At 40.4% G+C, this 18,664-nt stretch overlaps 2 protein-coding genes across 2 annotated transcripts; both read right to left on the reverse strand.

The window, feature by feature from the left end:
* Positions 1-2,070: 2,070 nt before the first annotated feature.
* On the reverse strand, positions 2,071-3,250 carry LOC121983178 (chalcone isomerase-like protein 2). The gene is made up of 4 exons (XM_042536136.1): positions 3,136-3,250; positions 2,961-3,044; positions 2,477-2,868; positions 2,071-2,396 (listed from the first exon to the last, which is right to left on the reverse strand). Coding segments are annotated over exons 1-4 (660 nt in total). The 5' UTR covers positions 3,137-3,250; the 3' UTR covers positions 2,071-2,213.
* Positions 3,251-6,028: 2,778 nt separating this feature from the next.
* LOC121981510 (probable LRR receptor-like serine/threonine-protein kinase IRK) lies at positions 6,029-10,889 on the reverse strand. The gene is made up of 3 exons (XM_042534072.1): positions 9,140-10,889; positions 6,424-8,627; positions 6,029-6,333 (listed from the first exon to the last, which is right to left on the reverse strand). Exons 1-2 carry the CDS (start codon positions 10,516-10,518, stop codon positions 7,166-7,168), a joined length of 2,841 nt encoding a protein of 946 aa, XP_042390006.1. The 5' UTR covers positions 10,519-10,889; the 3' UTR covers positions 6,029-6,333; positions 6,424-7,165.
* Positions 10,890-18,664: the final 7,775 nt, after the last annotated feature.

The raw sequence follows: 18,664 nt of genomic DNA on the forward strand, positions 1-18,664 counted from the left end.
TGAAAGATTTGGGGGAGACCAAGAAGATTCTTGGGATGAAGATTCACAGGGATAGAGTTGCAAGGAGATTATGGTTGTCTCAATGTAGCTATGTGGAGAAGGTGCTGGATAGGTTCAACATGAAGAATGAAAATTCGGTGAGCACACTCCTGGCGCATCACTTCAAGTTATCCAGTACACAGTGTCCAAAGATGGATGACGAGATCCAAGAGATGTCAAAGGTTCCTTATGCCAATGCAGTTAGTTGTCTGATGTATGTCATGGTTTGCACGAGACCAGATTTGGCGCAAGAAGTTAGTATGATAAGAAAGTTTTTCTCAAATCCTGGTCGACCACATTGGGATGCAGTGAAATTGATATTTAGATACTTGAGAAATACAAATGATTATGGTATCATGTTCAGTAGACAACCGGAAGATCCTTTAGTTACTGGGTATGTAGATGCATACTATGCAAGAGATTTAGATAACAGGAGGTTTACTACAGGATACGTGTTTACTATGGTAGGAGGATCTATTTTTTGGGAATCTATGATTCAATCTATTGTTGCATTGTTTACTACGGAGTCCAAATACATGGCAGCAACTGAAGCAGCGAAGGAAGTTTTATGGCTTACAGGGTTGGTTAAAGAACTGGGTGTTCAGCAAGGTGGAGTCAAGTTGTTATGCGATAGTCAGAGTGTTATCTATTTGGCGAAGAATCAAGTGTATCATGCGAGAACCAAGCACATTGATGTGAGGTTTCACAAGATCAGAGAGTTGATTGCTTTCGGAAAAATTCAACTTGAGAATGTTTATACTGTAGACAATGCTGCAAACAATGCTGCAGATATGCTGACAAAGCCAGTGACTATAGAGAAGTTTAAGCATTGCTTGAACTTAATCCATATCTTTGGATGTTAGAGGAAGGAAGTCCAGACCCAAAGATCCAGGTGGAGTTTTGTTCAGATACTCGTGTTCTTCGAAGGGGTGAATATTCGCCAAGGTGGAGATTGTTAATGGGTGACTCATATTTGGATGAAGGTTAATATGAGAGATGTTATGGAAGAAAAATCTGTTAAGATTTTTCATAATAAAATTCTGTTAAGATTTTATATAACAAAATTTGTTGTGATTTTTCATAACAAAATTCTGTTACTATTTTACCGGGACTGGGGTTTAGCATTATTTATAGGGTTCATTGTAAATCTATTGTACAACAACAAACACAAAAATCATTAAATGTGATTCTCTTGTGTAGAGAGAATTCTAATAAAGCTTCGACCGTTTTGTGGAGTAGACATGCTGCCGAACCACGGTAACTCTTCTTCTTTCTCTTCTTCTCCTTCCTCGTGTTTGCTCTCCTTTTTGTGCGTCTTTGTCTTGTTGCTCTGCGCGATCTCTTTTCTCTCTTCGTCTTCTTCCGCGTTTTAGAGGTTGAGAGGTATTGTCCTTTCTTTGCGCAACAGAGTTTATGTGTGTTTGTATGTTCCATTATGCTCTAACTCAAAGTGAAGACTAAACAACAAACAAAACGTGCATCTATTGGCCCTCTCTGGCCACATCCAATCGATCAAACAACTATTAGAGACTCTTACACCCTGTTTGGAAATAACTTAAGTCATGGAATTGAATTGAATTCCATTATGAATTGAATTCCATAAGGAATTGAATTCAATTCTCATGTTTGGAAAGAATTGCAACTTAAGTTATGGAATTCTTATATTTTACCATTTTATCCTTCTCTTTTTTTTTTTTTTTTTTACAAAGAAGAGAGAATGAGGGCACAATGGACATAATATGGAGAATTGAATTCCCTATCTAAATCACACATAAAGAGATGTGATTTACTTTTGCCTTGTTTTATGGAATTGGAATTGAATTCCATATCAATTCTTAGCTAAAAAATTATTCCAAAGTATGGAATTTAATTCCAATTCTAAAAGGAATTGAATTCCATATCATTCCAAACAGACTGTTAGAGACTCGGAGATGCACTTAGGGTTGGTCATTATAGCAGGGGCTAGCTAGCTGATCAAAATAGATAAGCAAAGGTAATGTGTGTATAGGCTTAATTATAAGTACATGCGTATTTAGGGAATCATGATAAGCAGGCTTAGCCGTTGGATTTAGGCGCACTGATAATAGAATAGATCAAACAAAGGTTACACTTATTGCGTGCAGTAGCATCCATCCAACTTACAACTGCAAAGAACCCACCCACCACTCAACTAACTAAACGAGCAACTCGCCGAGCTGCTCCGCCAACTTCGCCACCGTGCTCGGAGACACAGAGCTACTTCCTCCCAGGTACCATTTCTGCATCATCTCCACCACGTTCCCGTTCTCCACCTTCACCGTGGCCGCCTCCGCCTCCGCCTCCGCCTCCGCCTCCTTCCCCTCCGTCGCCAATCCAATCTGCATGCACACAATCTATCATTAATTGTGATATATTTATGATCGATCGACCAGAGCGCTCAAAGAGACTAGCTCGTCACCTCGGCTTCTCGGTTGGACGCCGGGAAGTGGATGGTGAGGACGGAGCCCTTCTTGAGGTACTTGTTATGGGACTGGAAGAACTCCGTCACCTTCTCCAACGCCGCCTCCTCCTCGTCCTCGTACTTGTCGGCGGCAGCCAGTCGGCTCCGCACGGCGCTCTCCATCTGCACCCCGTACTGGGACCCCTTGATCTCCTTGATCACCACGACCCGCAGGAGCTTCTCTGCCGGGGCTGCCACGACGGCGTCGAAGAAGAGGTCGTCCCCGGCGAGCTCGCTTCCCTTCTTGCCTTTCCACCCTGCAAGGTGCTCGACGATATTCTCTTTGTCTAAGTAGACGCCGATGGCGGTGAACTTGATCTGGAGGAACTGCAGCTCGATGTCAGTGATCCCTGCAACACAAATTTACAAAGTGATCGATCAATAATTAATAATGGAAGAAATGTAATTTAACAAGTGGCGGCTAGCGTATGAAGTTAATTACCGTAGCCGAGGAGGGTGAGAGGTTTAGTGAGCGTGATCTGGGGAGGAAAAGGGATTTCATCCACCATCACCGTCTCCGATCCCACTGGTCAGAGGAAAAAAGAAGAGCAATTAATTAAGCAATTAGTTAAACGATTATAGCATGGAAAATCAGTGGATGAGGAGGAGAAGTTTACTTGGCGAAGAAAGAAAGAAGAAGACGAGGATCGAAGTGAGAGAGGAAGATGGAGAGGAGCTTGGTGTGGGCGTGCTAATAAGTGACTGAAGAGAGGTGGTAGCTGCGCTGAGCCGCTTGATCTAACTACCACCTGCTACTGGCCATTAAATGTTGAGTGGTAGGCAGAGACAAATTGAATAAATGTTAGTTGGGAATTTATCATACTTATGTTAGAATTTTATGGACTTAGATTAAATAATTAAATAGTATAAGTCATTCCACCATATACACAGGTTTAATATATGCTATATCATTTATATATAAGTTATAATCCCAAGGTATTAAAATAATATTATTTAAGAGGAATAAGATGTGTTTTGTTTTATAGCCTTTGAAGATTTATGAATTTAAGTAGGCTACCGATTTAGTATTTTGATGATTTAACCTGAGTGGTTGATCCTCTCGTATCATGATAATTGGGCAAAATCATGCGGTCCTATTTAACCAGATCTTAAGATTTAGATTGTAGTTATCAATTGTTATAATGTGTAACAATTGATTGCCAGCTGCTACAACAGTTAGCGATTAGTGGATTTCTAATAGTTTTTGTTTTCATAATTAATGAGATAGAGTAGGGACACAAATGATATATTTGGTCAGTTGATCATTGAATATTTGACTGAAAGTTACTCAAATGATAGAGAAAACTATAAGAAATCCATGGATGAGGGTATTTAATTTGCTCGTATACAAGTGTAATTCATGGTTGTGAATATGCAAACGCTAATATGTATAGGACTAATTGGAGGGGGGGATAGGAAATTATGCAAGTGGAGAGAGCCTAATGAAATCTTATATTGGACACAAATTTCAGCCCAACAAAACCGCATGTTACAAGGGTTTTTAAAAGCATAACTTATGTGTCATTTGCTAGGTCTCTCCCAATGAGGGTTTGCTCGGATCAACATAAGAGGTAGGATGATTTGAGTTGGACACTTGCCACTCTCATCAATTATAGAGGGTGCCTAGTAATAGGGCTTGCTTGGATTAATCTAGGAGGTGCTTATGGTCGGCGAAGGATGGACCGAGTAGTTTGGTGTCCGGTTCATTGCAAGAGGATTGTAGTGACTATTTTCAATTTGTAAGGCTAATTATAATGCTTCATATCATGGAGATAACTTGTGTTGGCATAAGATGAAGTGATTGAAAGTGTAAGAAGGGTTATTTATTCGCCATATTATAACTTGTGTTAGCATGTGTTGGTTTATCTCTACGGCGCATGACACTTAATGATCACATGCACAACACATATATAGGTAAAGATTTTGAAAAGATTATTGTTTGAATTATGAATATAATGAGATTTTGTATTGACCCACTTCGAACATGAATTAAATCTCAAAGAAAGTAAACACTTCAAAATAGAAGATCTTTTCACCATGGAGTTACATAGAAGTTCAAATATTTATGCCAAGGAAACTAAGAAAGGGATTGCATCTATATCTTAGGAAGAACAAAGAAAGAAAGACTATCATGTAAGGAGGGCTCATCTATATCTTTGTACTCAATTGCTAAGACATTAGCAAGAGTAGAAAATTTACACAAAGAATTACTATTCACCCTCCTCTAGTTATTCAATCTTCTCTCACATATCCCAATATTGTCAAGACCTATTAAGTTTCTCAATTTGCTAATACCTATTATAGTTTTCACCTACCAAGATCTCTTGACCTTTTCATCTGCTAAGTCCTTTTGGACTTTTCTATCTATTAAATATTTGGGCAATCTTGACTTATTTGAATTTCTCCAACTTCAAAACCTATTGAATCATCACTACACCTATAGTTTTAGTTAAATTTTTGCACTTGCATACTTAACAAATATTGCATCTGAATAACAACTCAAGTATAACTTGAACTTTTTGTCGATCATATCAAAATCCAACGCAGACGGATCCAACCGCTTATGACGTGATTGTACTAACATCTAAAATAATTTTATTATCTTATATTCATGAGGATGTCTCAAACAATGAATGTTTGTTTGGGTTGACCTAGGAGGTACCCAGGGTTAAGAGTAAATTGAGTAGAGCACTCTCACCCGAATCAACTATGAGGTGCCTAATTGCAAGGGTATGCCCTATCCATCTAAAAGGAGCACTCTACTCTAATTGGCTAGAAGATGACCCAATGGATTAAACATGAGGTCATGTTTAGTAAATATAATTTTGTTGTCTATTCACTAGGTGCCGAGTGTGTGTTATTGATAGACATGTTTTTTTATATATATAGTGGTCAATTAGTTTAGGTGAGCCAAGTGGTTCAAATGGTCTAGTTGGTCAATTATAGGGCGGTCTAGACAAATCTATCAATTTAGATAATGTTAATTATGGGCAAGGCTTTTAGCTAGTTAGATTGGATGGGTTGATCGAACTAGGTGAGCTAGTTGGTTTTGGCAAACTCATAGGATCAAAATCTACGTGATTAAAGGTGAGCTAGTTGGTTTGGCAATATAATCACTTCGATCAATCTATTCAAATTAGCAAATTAAAGCAATTTGAGTAGTCCAATCAATCCGGACAAGTACGTTGGTCCGACTGACCAAGTGTGTCAATTAGGTAAAATATTGTAGCCATTTGTTTTGGAGGGCCTATGGAACTAGGCAATCTTAGCAAGGCCAGCACATCGAACAAGTTGGGCACACTGGCAATGGAATGGAAGTGAGTCAATCATTCACTCTATTCTTTACTATATCATGGATATTAAAAAATATATTTTATTTTATCATTACTAATTAAATCTTTTTTAATCTTTCATTTCCATATTTATTCAAGAATTTTAATAGCACCTTGTATCTCATCTTTATCTACTCCCAGCAGTTAGACCGATCAGTCCTTTTTGACAGCATTTCTATTCCAATCTCAACCACAACTCTTTTTTTTTCACTATTTCATTGTAAACGCTGCACTGTAAAGTGTTTGCAGACAGTCACTACTTTCCATTCATGACCTGGAATCCACCCACCACTTCAGTCGACTCAGAACAAAAAACTGACAAATTGTTAGTGTGTCTGTCTTCCAGCCTGATCAGCAAAAGAATTAAGCAAACACAACAGCAATCTGTCTTTTTGTGGCTGTGACAAAACAAACAAACTAATTAAGGGAATACCTTTATCCAAAGCCAATCAACTTGACTTGATCCAAGCTGCCTTCTGATTGCTGGAAGGAAAAAAAAAATAGTACTACATGATGAAGTTTGAGAATAAAGCAAAACAATAACTAGACAATACATCCACTGCACCTACTCACCTGCTCAAGTCGAGTGTTGATTGAGTGCATGTGCAGCTTGCTCCTCCTTTCTCTGTCACTCTCTCTTTCTCTCTCTTGTATAATGATGTGAGCTTGAGCTTGCTTGTTCTTGCGTTTTGTGGTCCAAAACCTGACTTTATTACCCAATTTCCGACATAGAAGCAACAGATATGATTCATTCCATATAGTTATTCTACTGTCATGGTTAGTCTTGTTTGTACAAGAGAATATTATCACACATTAGGTTTTCAGATATTGTAAATGTTCCATCTAATTGTCTGTCCCTTCATGCCTAGTGCTCATGACTCATGAAGCCATGTGCTGGGAATAGGCAGACTACATGATTGATGACATCTTTTTGGTCTTTCAGTACTCTTCATGGCTGCCACTGTATGCTGCATAACTAGGAAAGGACATATCGATAGATTTCAATTTTCATGCAATGTCACAATATCCAGAAAGAGCATAAATCATGAATGAGAAGGAAATCACATCTAAAATCACACATGAACAAAAATACTAGTCGTGTTTCTCTCCACCCTTTTATTCTTCTTCATTAGCACAAGCATCATGAGAGCTATTGAGCATCATGAGGATTTGTGCCAAAGGGAAGAAGAAAGGTCCCTTTTTCTCTCTTCTATCAGAAAGGCAATATATGCGTTACACTCATACTACGTACTAGCTTCGTGCCTTGGCAGTCGAAGAAAACAACAATGAGAACAACAACAAAAGATCGAAAAGCTCAAGTCAGTTCTTCCTCTGGGTGCTCATGTGGGCATCTGATCATCTCCAAAATGTGCACAACTTCACTCATGCTAGGCCGAGTTGAGGGGACTTGCAATGTACATACCAATCCCAACTTCACAATGGGCACAACCTCCTCTGTTGGAAATTTGCCGCTGAGTCTCCCATCCACTAGTTCATCCACTCTTCCTGCTTCCAATGCAACCCTTACCACATCACTCAACACCACCACATCATCTTCCAGGTACTCCACAGGCTGCCTTCCTGTGATAATCTCTAATAGCAACACTCCAAATCCATAGACATCACATTTTTCAGTTATCTTCACTGTTCGGCATGCAAATTCGGGTGCCATATACCCAAGCGCACTCTGAACCTTGCTGCTTAGCACATACCTATCGAGCGTAGACAACAACTTGGCCAACCCATAGTCTGCAACCTTGGCCTCGCCTGAGCCATCAATGAGGATGTTGCTTGACTTGAGGTTATAGTGAATAACATTCATACGGTGTAGGTAAGCCAAACTTCTCGCAATCCCAAGAATGATATTGAAGCGTTCTTGCCATGAGATGGGATTTGAGGTGGAACAATCATGGAGGAACTTATATAGGTTTCCACCTGAGACATACTCATATATGAGGAGCTGCAAGGACTGTGTCCAATAGTATCCTTCCAGAGCCACCAGATTGGAGTGCTTAAGTTTTCCAAGCATTTTAACATCCCTTTCGAATTCTAATTGTGACTTCACTAGGCTTGAAACAGTGAGCCTTTTGATGGCTACAGGCCTTCCATCCTGGAGAGTCGTCTTGTAAACTGTACCAAAGCCACCACGACCCAGCTCACAGTCCTTGTTTAGGATTGCATGAGCTCCAACACCGAAACCAGAATCCCCCCCACAGAACATTACAACCTTGCCAGAGTTAGCATCACTTGCTGGAGAGTTACTATAGTATTCATCAGATAGGGCAGGGTCAGCATCTAAATGAGAGCCAAGGGGAGGATCCTGTACATGCATATTAAGGATCGTAATGGTGATCACACCGAGAGCAATCACAGTAGCAGCTCCAATTGCAATAAGAGCAGATATGCTCAATATGATTTTCTTGTGGTGAATGTTCTCAGATGGTAATGAGGTATTGGAAGATGAATTGGAGGTATTAGGATTGAGTACTATCGGCTTTGGAAGAACAGTGTGGCATGAACGGTTCACTGCTGAGCCACACAGATCAGGGTTGTCAGATAGGGAGGGAGCCGGGATGGTGTTAAAGAAATTTCCAGCAGGGAGATCCCCGGAGAAGAGATTGTGGGATATGTTAAAGGAGTGGAGATGGGGAAGATCGGTGAGCTGCTTCGGGAGGTTGCCACTTAGCATATTGAAGGAAAGGTCTACCACCTCAAGGTTGGTGAGGTTAGCTATTGTAGATGGCACTGGACCAATGAGATTATTCTGCGACAGGACCCTAAAAGAAGCAATCCAAACAACAAATCGTGACAGCAAGTTAAATCGTCAAAATAAACAACGTTATTGATCTATAAATAAAACATCCCTGATTTCACAATGTATACCAAAGCTAACACTGAAATGGAAGGAACTATATCAAACAAAATTGTGTAAGTGTGATTATCTTCTTTTTACTATACAATTTTTTGTATCATAGACTTGATCAAACTACTGAATTTTTTTACCACTGAACCAATAATCAATAACTTACTGGTATCGACAAGCTATTGCCAAAAAGAAGAATTTATCAAACTTTGCAAGGGATTGAAAGTATTAAGCAGTCTCCTAATCAGTCATTCAACCATGTATCAGCTTATTTGTTCACCTTAATGACAACTGCTACAACAAAATGAGAGGCAAAAGCACAGCTTCAGAATACTCAGAAAAGCAGGAATGATTATCTATAAAATTGTGTTAATCGAGTATGACTTGAACATGAATCAAAAACTGAAAAAAAAATTACAGACTTACAGAGTTGTGAGGGAAGAACAATTCCCTATTTGTTTTGGTATTTCCCCAGTCAGAGAATTCTTCTCAAGTCTCAGCTCTTTCAGAGACACTGCTCTCGCAATCTCCGGTGGAATGCTTCCATTGATCATATTCGTACTAAGATCAAGGATTTTCATCCTGTCGAGCGCCAGAACAGTAGCAGGCAAAGAACCTGAAAGTGAATTCCCAGAAAGGTTTAAAAATTTCAAGCCAGGAACACTACCGAGAACCGCTGGAACTCTGCCGGAAAAAGCATTCCCTGACAAATCCACATAACTCAATCCCAATTCAAAAATCCACGACGGAAGATTCCCAATAAGCGAGTTGTCACTCAAATCCAAGTTTTTTAGGTTTCCGAGCGCATTGATTGAGTCAGGAAGGCCACCGGTGAAGGTATTCCGGGACAAATCCAAAGAGGTGAGCATCTGAAGCTTGGCGATCGTCTCGGGGATTCTGTCGGAGAAGCCATTGCTGGATAAATCAAGGAACTCCAAAGACATCATTTCCCCAATCCATGGTGGAATCTCCCCTGTGAAGAGGTTGGAAGCCAGGCTCAAATGGCGGCACAGTGAGAGCTTCCGCATGGATTTGGGAAGCTCGCCGGTGAGCAAATTTGCACTGAGATCGAGATGTCTCAGAAGTAAAGACCTACCTAGGTCATCGGGCAACCCGCCGGAGAGCCGATTTCCACTCAATCTGATCGATCTCAGATTATACAACCGACTGACTCCCATTGGCATATCTCCAACTAAGGCATTGTTAGAGAGGTCAAGGGAACGAAGGGAAGCGAGGGACAGCATACTCCTCGGCAGAGCACCTACGAGCCTGTTCGAGGATAGATTTAGGGCAACCAAGGAGGAGCAAGAGCCGATGCTCCGAGGGATCTCCCCAGAAAGGACATTGTTAGCCATCGAAAGCGACCTCAAGGACCGGCATTGCAAGAAAAACTCATCGGGAATCGTCCTGGAGAGGATGTTGTGGCTGAGATCGACGAAGCGGAGCTCCTCGAGCTGGGAAAGGCTAGGATGGAGGCTCCCCGAGAAGTTGTTATGGGAAAGGTCGAGCCTTTGCAGCGCGGCAAGCCGGAGGAGGCCGCGCCCGATCCTACCGGAGAGAGAGAGGCCAACCAAGGAGAGCTCCGTGACGCGTCTGCTAACCGGACTGCACCTGACGCCGGTCCAGCCACAGGGGTCGTCCTCGTCCTCGTTCCAAGACGCGAGCTGGAAGAGGGGATCGATAATGCCAGCCTTAAAAACGATCAAGCCGAGCACGTCGTCGTTCAAGGCCGCACTGCTGGACTCCGCCTGCAAAGGCCACAGCAACAGCAACGGCACCAGCAAGCCGAGAAACCTCCTCCCCATCCTCCTCGGCACCAACAACCACAACGGCGAGAATCCTACTGCTCGTGCTCCTTCTCAAGCTCCATTCTGGGGCAACAAAAGCGGAGAAAGGGTACACAATGCACAACACTGTCCCTTCCGACTGATAAAGGGAGGAAAAAAAACAAACTGTTCCTTTCTCGGAGTGGAGCTCGAGGCGACTCACTTCACTTGCTCCTTTTTCTTTTCCTGTAACTTTTACTAGCCATTTTCTCATCGACGCAAAAATTCTTTTCAGAATTTTGATCAAATAATCAAATCCGACAGAGCTGGATTTCCCTTTGAAATCATAGATGACTTGACAACTCTACGATGCATGCTTCAGTGTGCCTAGTTGCAGGGCGTGAAAGGTAAACTAGTGGCACTTATCTCCATGTGGATGACGCGGTGGGTGGATCTCACTTGCCTGCCATGAATAAAGTAGAAGAAGAGTAACAGTGTACTTAAAATGGCATCTTGCTCTTCTTCACTAATCTAATCTAATATATAATGTTTCAGTAACGCAATCGCGTACCTCAACTAGTTGAATAATGACATCTTTCTTTACTTGCCATGGCCACATGAAGAGTGCAGAGAATCTCAGCTCAGCTAAGCACAGCTTCTCTCTTATTTCTGCTTGCAATTGATTTCAGTCAAACATGTTTTGTCTCATTTCCAGTTGTTTAGATATCATCAGGCTTTATGGAGAATGGAGACATGGATCTGCAGCATAGAAATTGGGAAGCAACAATATCGTTTAGACCTTTATTTTTTTTATAGTATGGAAATTTATCGAAGAATGTTCCACTATCTTTAATATCTTTAAGACGCATGCATATAAGCATAATGGGGTTAGAATATAAGAATAATGGGGTTAGAATTTAATGTATTTCTTTAGATAATATTTTAACATCTTCGAAAAAGTTGAAATATACAATGGACGACATCGTTGAACTCCTTGTAATCTCAAAAATTCACAGGACCTGAAATGAATCTAATCTAAGATCTCTAGATTCATCAGTAAATTTTAGTCAAAACTCGCTGATAGATCTAGAGACCTTAGATTTGACTCATTTCGAGTCTAGTAGATTTCTGAGATTATAATGAGTTCAATAGTGGCATTCATCGTGTATTTCAACATCTTCAGAGGTGTTGAAATATTATTAAAAAAATCAACTAAAACATAAACTTTTTCATATGAAGCCAATGTCGGGGTTATGATTTAACTAATTCTTCCAACAAGATTTTAATACTTCCGGAAAAGTCGAAATATATAATGGACGATATTGTTGAACTCCTTGCAACCTCAGAAATCTACAAGAACATAAAGACCTCATATTGGACTCATTTCAGGTTATGTGGATTTCTGTGGTTGCAAGGATTCCAATGGTGTCGTCCATTATATATTTCGATTTCTCCGAAAGTGTTAAAATCTTATCGAAAGAATCAACTAATCATAATCCCTTGGGTCTGATCTAATTTCATATTAAGCCCACGTTTCAACATGAGCTTCATATGAATGAGTGTATGTTTTAACTGATTTTTTCGATAATATTTCAACACCTCCGGAGACGTTAAAATACACAATGAATGACACCATTAAACTCCTTGCAATTTCAAAAATCTATAAGACCTTAAATGGATCCAATCCGAAGTCTTTAGGCCCATCAGTGGATTTTGGTCGTCTCTAGATTCGTAAATAAATTTTGATCAAAATTCACTAATGGGCCTAGAGACCTCTAGATCTGTAAGTGGGTTATGCCGACGAACCCCTCTCAGCCTAATCCCTCCATGCTACCTAAACGACTTTGTGTCCTAGCTCGGGAAGAGAAATGCCAACGCCGGTAGAAGCAAAGACCTACCCCAGGTGGTGGCACTGCCAGCACCGACAGCTAAGCGAGCCAAGAAGATGGTGAGGAATACGAAAGATGCTGATTTGGGGAAAAAGAAGGTGACCTTGTTCTTTGGCTCGTTGACCGGCACCACCGAGAGGCTCACGGAGGTTAGGTTTCTGAGCTTGTGATCCTTTCTCACTCCACATTCCTTGAAACTAGAGATGTAATTTCCTTATATTTCGTCTAAGAATTGATTTTTGAGCAAACCTTGGCGGACAAGGTCAATGGGAGGTACAAGAAGGTCGTCTCCAAAGTCATCGATTTGGTGAGTCTCGCAAGTTTAATTTAGTGATTCCAAGTAATTTTCAAAATTTTGTTCAACTTTATTTTCTTAGAAATTTTGTGTGACTTATCTTTGAGTATTAAGTCAAGAAAAATTCTAGAGCAAATGCTTGAATCCCTAAATTATCTTGTTGAAAAGATTTATGGTAATATACTTGTTGAATTCGGAAACTTAAGGAGTATTGAGGAAATGTAAGATACATTACTATTTTGCTGGGTCTTATAGATATCTATATCTATTTATACATGTAACTCTATTGACTTTGTTTATTCTTGGTGTAAATTTTAGTGATTTGTCAAAAAATCTACTTGTCCAATACGATTCTTGAGGAACTTGGACTGCTTCAGAATCTTGTCACATTGTATACATTTTTCTAAAAGTATTTATAGTTTATTTTTGAAACCACTAAATCAGATACTTTGAAAGGTTAGAAAATTTTTATTTTGCCTCATGATTGCTAAATTTTCTTGTAGGAATTTGGAAAACAACAATTTGTCTAGTGAGATCACAACTCTCACTAACTGCCCAAGTCTCATTGCCCTATAAGTAACTCTAGAAAGATCACATTTTCTATGTTTTAAAAATGAAATATTTGATTGTAATTGATTCTGTTTCGGCAAACAAGAATATGTCCAAGAATAATTTAGTTAGTGATGTTTCCACATATTACAACTTCTCTTGATTTTCTCCCGAAAGGTGAGAAATTGTAAACTATTCATGATTTAGTTCCTTATTAAGAATCCACCTTATGTTGCTCATTGGATAGCATGTTAATCTCTCATGTTCCTTTTTCTAAAGTTGATCATTAGGACTTTTTAATTAAAATTCTTTTTCTACTTTTTGCACAATTTTATAGGAAATCTTGGTCTCTGTGGTTATTGGCTAAGCTCTCCTTGCCACTTCCATCCACTATAGAGAGGTATAACTTTTTGTACAATAATCTAGGAATTTCCTAGAAGCACCTATTATTTGTTGTTTATATTTTGTACGGTAATCTATGAATATGCAGACCTCTTATTAACATGAATATTACATGCAATGTATTAATATTTCAGTTAGACAAGAGATTTCTAGAATCAATATAACAATTATGGTGGCTTAACTCTTTTAAATTTTTTTTTCCTATTTACCAGAATAATACTTTTATGTCATGAAATGAAAAAATACAAAAAAAATCTACACAAAAAACTTTAATTAGTTTGTGTATAACCACAAAACTAATTCTAATGAATTTAGCAAAACAATTTTCTTTCACAAGGTCAAATCTTCTTGATAATAGGCATTTCTTGTTTGTGCCTTTTTACAATATTTAATCTGATAGATATAGAACTTTCCCTCAATAATTCATCAAATGTAATTTTTGCTAATAGAATTAACCAACCTTTTCATTATTTTACCAACCAAACAGCATTCGGGTAATGGGTGATGATATGGGTTATGATGGAGCGGCTTGGCAAATGAAGTAGAGATCATGGTCGAGAAAGATAGGAGAGGTATATAGCTGGGTGAAGGTATGATTAATAGGATGATGACCGACCAAATAAAAGACATTTTACATGTGCTCGGTCAGGCAAAGTCTGACCGAGCATAAAGGTATTTAGCTTTATAGAAGTTTTTAGTATATTACCAACCGAGTGAAGGCCGAGCAAGCACCAATGTGCTTACACGCGCTTGGTCAGGTAAAGTCGGACCAAGCGTAAAGGCATTTAGCCTTATACAGTTTTTAGTATATTATCGACCGAGTGAAGGCCGAGCAAACATCCATGTACTTACACACACTTGATCGGACAAAGCCCGACTTAGCTTAAAGGCATTTAGCTTTATACAACTTTTAGTATATTACCAGTCGAGTGAAGGGCGAGTGAGCACTCATGTGCTTACATGCGCTCGATCAGGAGAAGCTCAATCGAGCATGAAGGTATTTAGCCTCATAGAAGCTTTTAGTATATTACCGGCCGAGTGAAGATCGAGCGAGTATCAATGTGCTTACAGGCACTCAGTCGGACAAAGCTCGACCGAGCGTAAAGGCGTTTAGCCTTAGACAGCTTTTAGTATATTACCGGCCGAGTGAAGGTCGAACAAGCACCCATGTGCTTACACGCGCTCGGTCGGACAAAGCTCGACCGAGCATAAAAGTATTTAGCCTTATACAACTTTTAGTATATTACCGACCGAGTGAAGGCTGAGTGAGCACCCATGTGCTTACATGCGCTCGGTCAGAAAAAGTCCAACCGAGCGTAAAGGTATTTAGCCTTATAGAAGCTTTTAGTATATTACCGGTCGAGTGAAGGCCGAGCGAGCACTAATGTGCTTACACGTGCTCGGTCAGGCAAAGTCCGACCAAATGTAAAGGTATTTAGCCTTATACATCTTTTAGTATATTACCGACCGAGAGAAGGTCGAGCGAGCACCAATATGCTTACACGCACTCGGTCAGGCAAAGCCCGACCGAGCGTAAAGGTATTTAGCCTCATAGAAGCTTTTAGTATATTATCGGCTGAGTGAGGGTCGAGCAAGCACCAATGTGCTTACACGCGCTCGATCAAGCAAAGCCCGACCGAGCGTAAAGGTATTTAGCCTTATACAGCTTTTAGTATATTACCGGCGAGTGAAGGCCGAGCAAGCACCCATGTGCTTACATGCGCTCAATCGAACAAAGTCCGACCGAGCATAAAGGCATTTAGCCTTATACAGCTTTTAGTATATTACCGGTCAAGTGAAGACCGAGTGAGCAGCCATGTGCTTACACACGCTCGTAAAGGCATTTAGCCTTATACAGCTTTTAGTTACCAGCCAAGTGAAGGCCGAGCGAGCACCAATATGCTTATAGATGTTTGGCTTGACAAAGCTTGATCGGGTGTAAAGGTGCTCAGCCTCATAAAGTTTATTACACATTCCTAGTTGAAACACGCTTAACAGAAGGTATTTCAAGGGATTTTCAATATATATACGACCGGTTTGAATGACCGACCGAGACACGCTTAACAAAAGATATTCTCAAGGGATTCTCAATATATATATCTACCACCGGCTTAAATGACCGGTGAAACATGCTTAACAGAAGTATATAAGTATGACAGTCTGGCAAATTTGGTGGGAAATATCTTCTAGAAGCTTCCTCAATTATAGTGACGTGTTTTTATGCATACTTCATCATGAATATGAGTCACAAATAACAAAAAAGGTACATCTGGGGTACAAAATATTGGTGCGGGAAGCATCCGACGATCGACCCTATGTTTTGATTATGTCAAAGAGTCCAAAGTTAAGTTGTCTTGTTATTTAACAAGGTTTATTAAACTTGCAGGAAAGTCCTAAGTTATCTTAGGTAAAAGTCCTAGTGGATTCTAGGCAAATGAAAACCCCTAGGGCGGTAACCCTAGGTCCTAGGGGGCGGTAATCCTAGGTGGTGGAAAGTCCTAACTGTGGTTAGACAGGTGGAAAACCCTAGGTGATGGTAACCCTAGGCAGAAAGTCCAGTCGGTCTGGAGGACCGACCTGACAACATGTAAACTCTCTTGAGAGGAGTAAGTGAGGACGCGTTCCCTGGCGAGGGAACAGTAGGCGTCGGTTCGACCTAGAGTTTTCAAAAAATATGAAATCAGAACCGGGCAGTCCAATGATTGTTGAGTACTTATATTTATCTTATATTATTATGCTAACTTAGTTTTGTAGGGTATATTTTGTTTATAGACTAATATGCTTTGCAGGAATGAAGTTACACAAGAGAACTCTCAGATGAACAGTGTCCAAGGTGCCTCCGGGCTGGTTGAGGTGCCTCCGGGTTGTTGGAGGTGCCTCCGAGCTATTGGAGGCGCCTCAGGCACCTTGGTTGTGGCTGCACAGAAAGCAAGGCTGAAGGCGCCTTCAAAGGGGATTAAAGGCATCTTGGACGCTGGATGGAAGGCTCCTTCCATGGAGCTTAAAGGCGCCTTCGGGCAGATAAGCAGCACAGGAAGCAGAGCTTATCAGCACCAACGCGGAGGAGATAACCCTTGGTTGGAGGCACCTCCTATGGAGGTTGGAGGCACCCTCCACGGGCTATTTAAGCCTGGTTCGAGCAGCAGCCAAAAGACAACACAAACTTGTAATCCTTTTTCTGTATGCTACTCAAAGAACGATCCGACAAAGCCGTAACTCAACTCCGACACTGAAAGCCTTAATTTCTCCTACCTTATTTGTCGGTATAATTTTTAGTGCATTAATATTGTAATTCAAAGTTGTAATTTTCCAAAGCTATAGTGATTGCCCATCGAAAGCACTCTTATGTGCGACCTTTGGAGTAGGAGTCGCCACAGGTTCCGAACCAAGTAAATCCTTGGTGTTCTTGATTGATTTATGTTTATTCCCGCTGTGTGTTTACTCAAAACGAAAGTGAAAGCCACGAGCGCTATTCACCCCCCCCCCCTAACGCTTTTTGATCCTATAATTGGTATCAGAGCGGGATCGCTTCGAATCGGTGAAACCACCATTCAAGCAATTTTTTTCATGATAATTTTTAAATTTTTCGGAGTCAATCAGAATCGATAAAATTGCCGCCTTCCGTTCTGTTTTATCGATCGAGTTCTTTCATTTCTTGAAGTTGGTGCAAACACCACTCGAGTTTTTATTATATTCTCTTATTCCCACACTATTAATCCAAAACCAAGTCTTGGAACAAGTTTTCTTATTTTTCTGTCATGCTAAATGTTTAAATAATCCACCAAGAAGGGTATAGCACTGCACACCCTCCCCTCTTCTCTGGTGAGGATTTTGGCTATTGGAAGAGTCGAATGGAGTATCACCTCAAGACACAAGTCGAGATATGGATAATCATCCAAACGGATCTCAAACTTCCACTCGACGGTGCTGGAAAGCTAGTATCATGCGTGAACTAGGACACCAGCTTGATGAAGAAAATCGAGGTCGACGCCTAAGCAACCTGCACCCTTCAATACGGCTTGACCAAAGAAGAGCTGAACCGAGTCAACCTATTCTCAAGTGCGAAAGAACTATGGGAGAAGCTGAACGAGCTGCACGAGAGAACTTCCGATATGAAAGTAAGTAAATGTGATTTAATTTTGAATAAATTATATAATATACAAATGCAGGAAGGTGAGTCAGCGAGTCAGCTTCATGCTCGGATACAAGATCTACTAAACAGACTCCACGCAATCTGACAAAAGGTGGAAAATCACGACGTTATCAGGTATGCATTAAATACATTTCCGAGGAACACCTTGTGGCCATCCATGGTAGATGCCTACAAAGTGTCTAAGGATTTGTCCTTAATTAAATTAGATGAATTATTTTCTGAATTTGAGTTACATGAGCAGACTAATACTACTCTGGCCGAGAAAGGTATTGCCTTAATTGCAGGTATAAGAAGAACATAGGAAGCAAAAACAAGGTGCAGAATTGAACCCAAGTCCGAAGAAGTACTGGACTTAGAAGATGACGACGACGAGATAGCAATCGAACTCGTCAACTTTGTATGAAGACTCTATAAGAAGAAGAAAGGATTCAACAAGAAGGACATCAAGAAGGTGATTCAGTCCAAGACGGTACAATCAAGTCCAAAAGTAAAGTTCGAGGTAACCTACTATGGATGCAACAAAAAAGGACACATCAAAGTCAACTATCCGAACCAAAAAGAAGCGAAGAAGCAAAAGAAGAAGAAAGCACTGCAGGCGACATGGGATGAGTTTTCCTCGAAAGATTCTGAAGAAGAACTTGAACAGACGAGCTTCCTTGTGCTTATAGCCCAAGAACAAATCGACGAATTAGAAACCGAGAGCGAGTCAGAAATAGAATCTGAGAGAAGTCATGGATCCGTATCCGTTTTCGAATGACCTAATCCCACTGTAAGTGTCACGCCCCGGGGAAGTCCTTGTCCGAAGAAAATTTCGACAGCACCTCTCTTGTACGGCTGACAATCTGAAGCATTTCTACAGACATAATATACATCAGCCACATGCGGCTGGAATATATA

Source organism: Zingiber officinale, chromosome 5A (genome assembly GCF_018446385.1).
Source record: "Zingiber officinale cultivar Zhangliang chromosome 5A, Zo_v1.1, whole genome shotgun sequence".
NCBI classification, from domain to species: Eukaryota; Viridiplantae; Streptophyta; class Magnoliopsida; order Zingiberales; family Zingiberaceae; genus Zingiber; species Zingiber officinale.

Excerpts from the sequence above, each read along its gene's own strand:
- LOC121983178 (XM_042536136.1), bottom strand. Across the intron at positions 2,869-2,960 it reads TCTCACCCTCCTCGGCTACG|GGATCACTGACATCGAGCTG; the intron begins GTAATTAACTTC and ends TTTGTGTTGCAG. Across the intron at positions 2,397-2,476 it reads CGTCCAACCGAGAAGCCGAG|ATTGGATTGGCGACGGAGGG; the intron begins GTGACGAGCTAG and ends GTGTGCATGCAG.
- LOC121981510 (XM_042534072.1), bottom strand. The coding sequence starts at position 10,518 with ATGGGGAGGAGGTTTCTCGGCTTGCTGGTGCCGTTGCTGTTGCTGTGG. Across the intron at positions 8,628-9,139 it reads TGTTCTTCCCTCACAACTCT|GGTCCTGTCGCAGAATAATC; the intron begins GTAAGTCTGTAA and ends TGCTTCTTTTAG.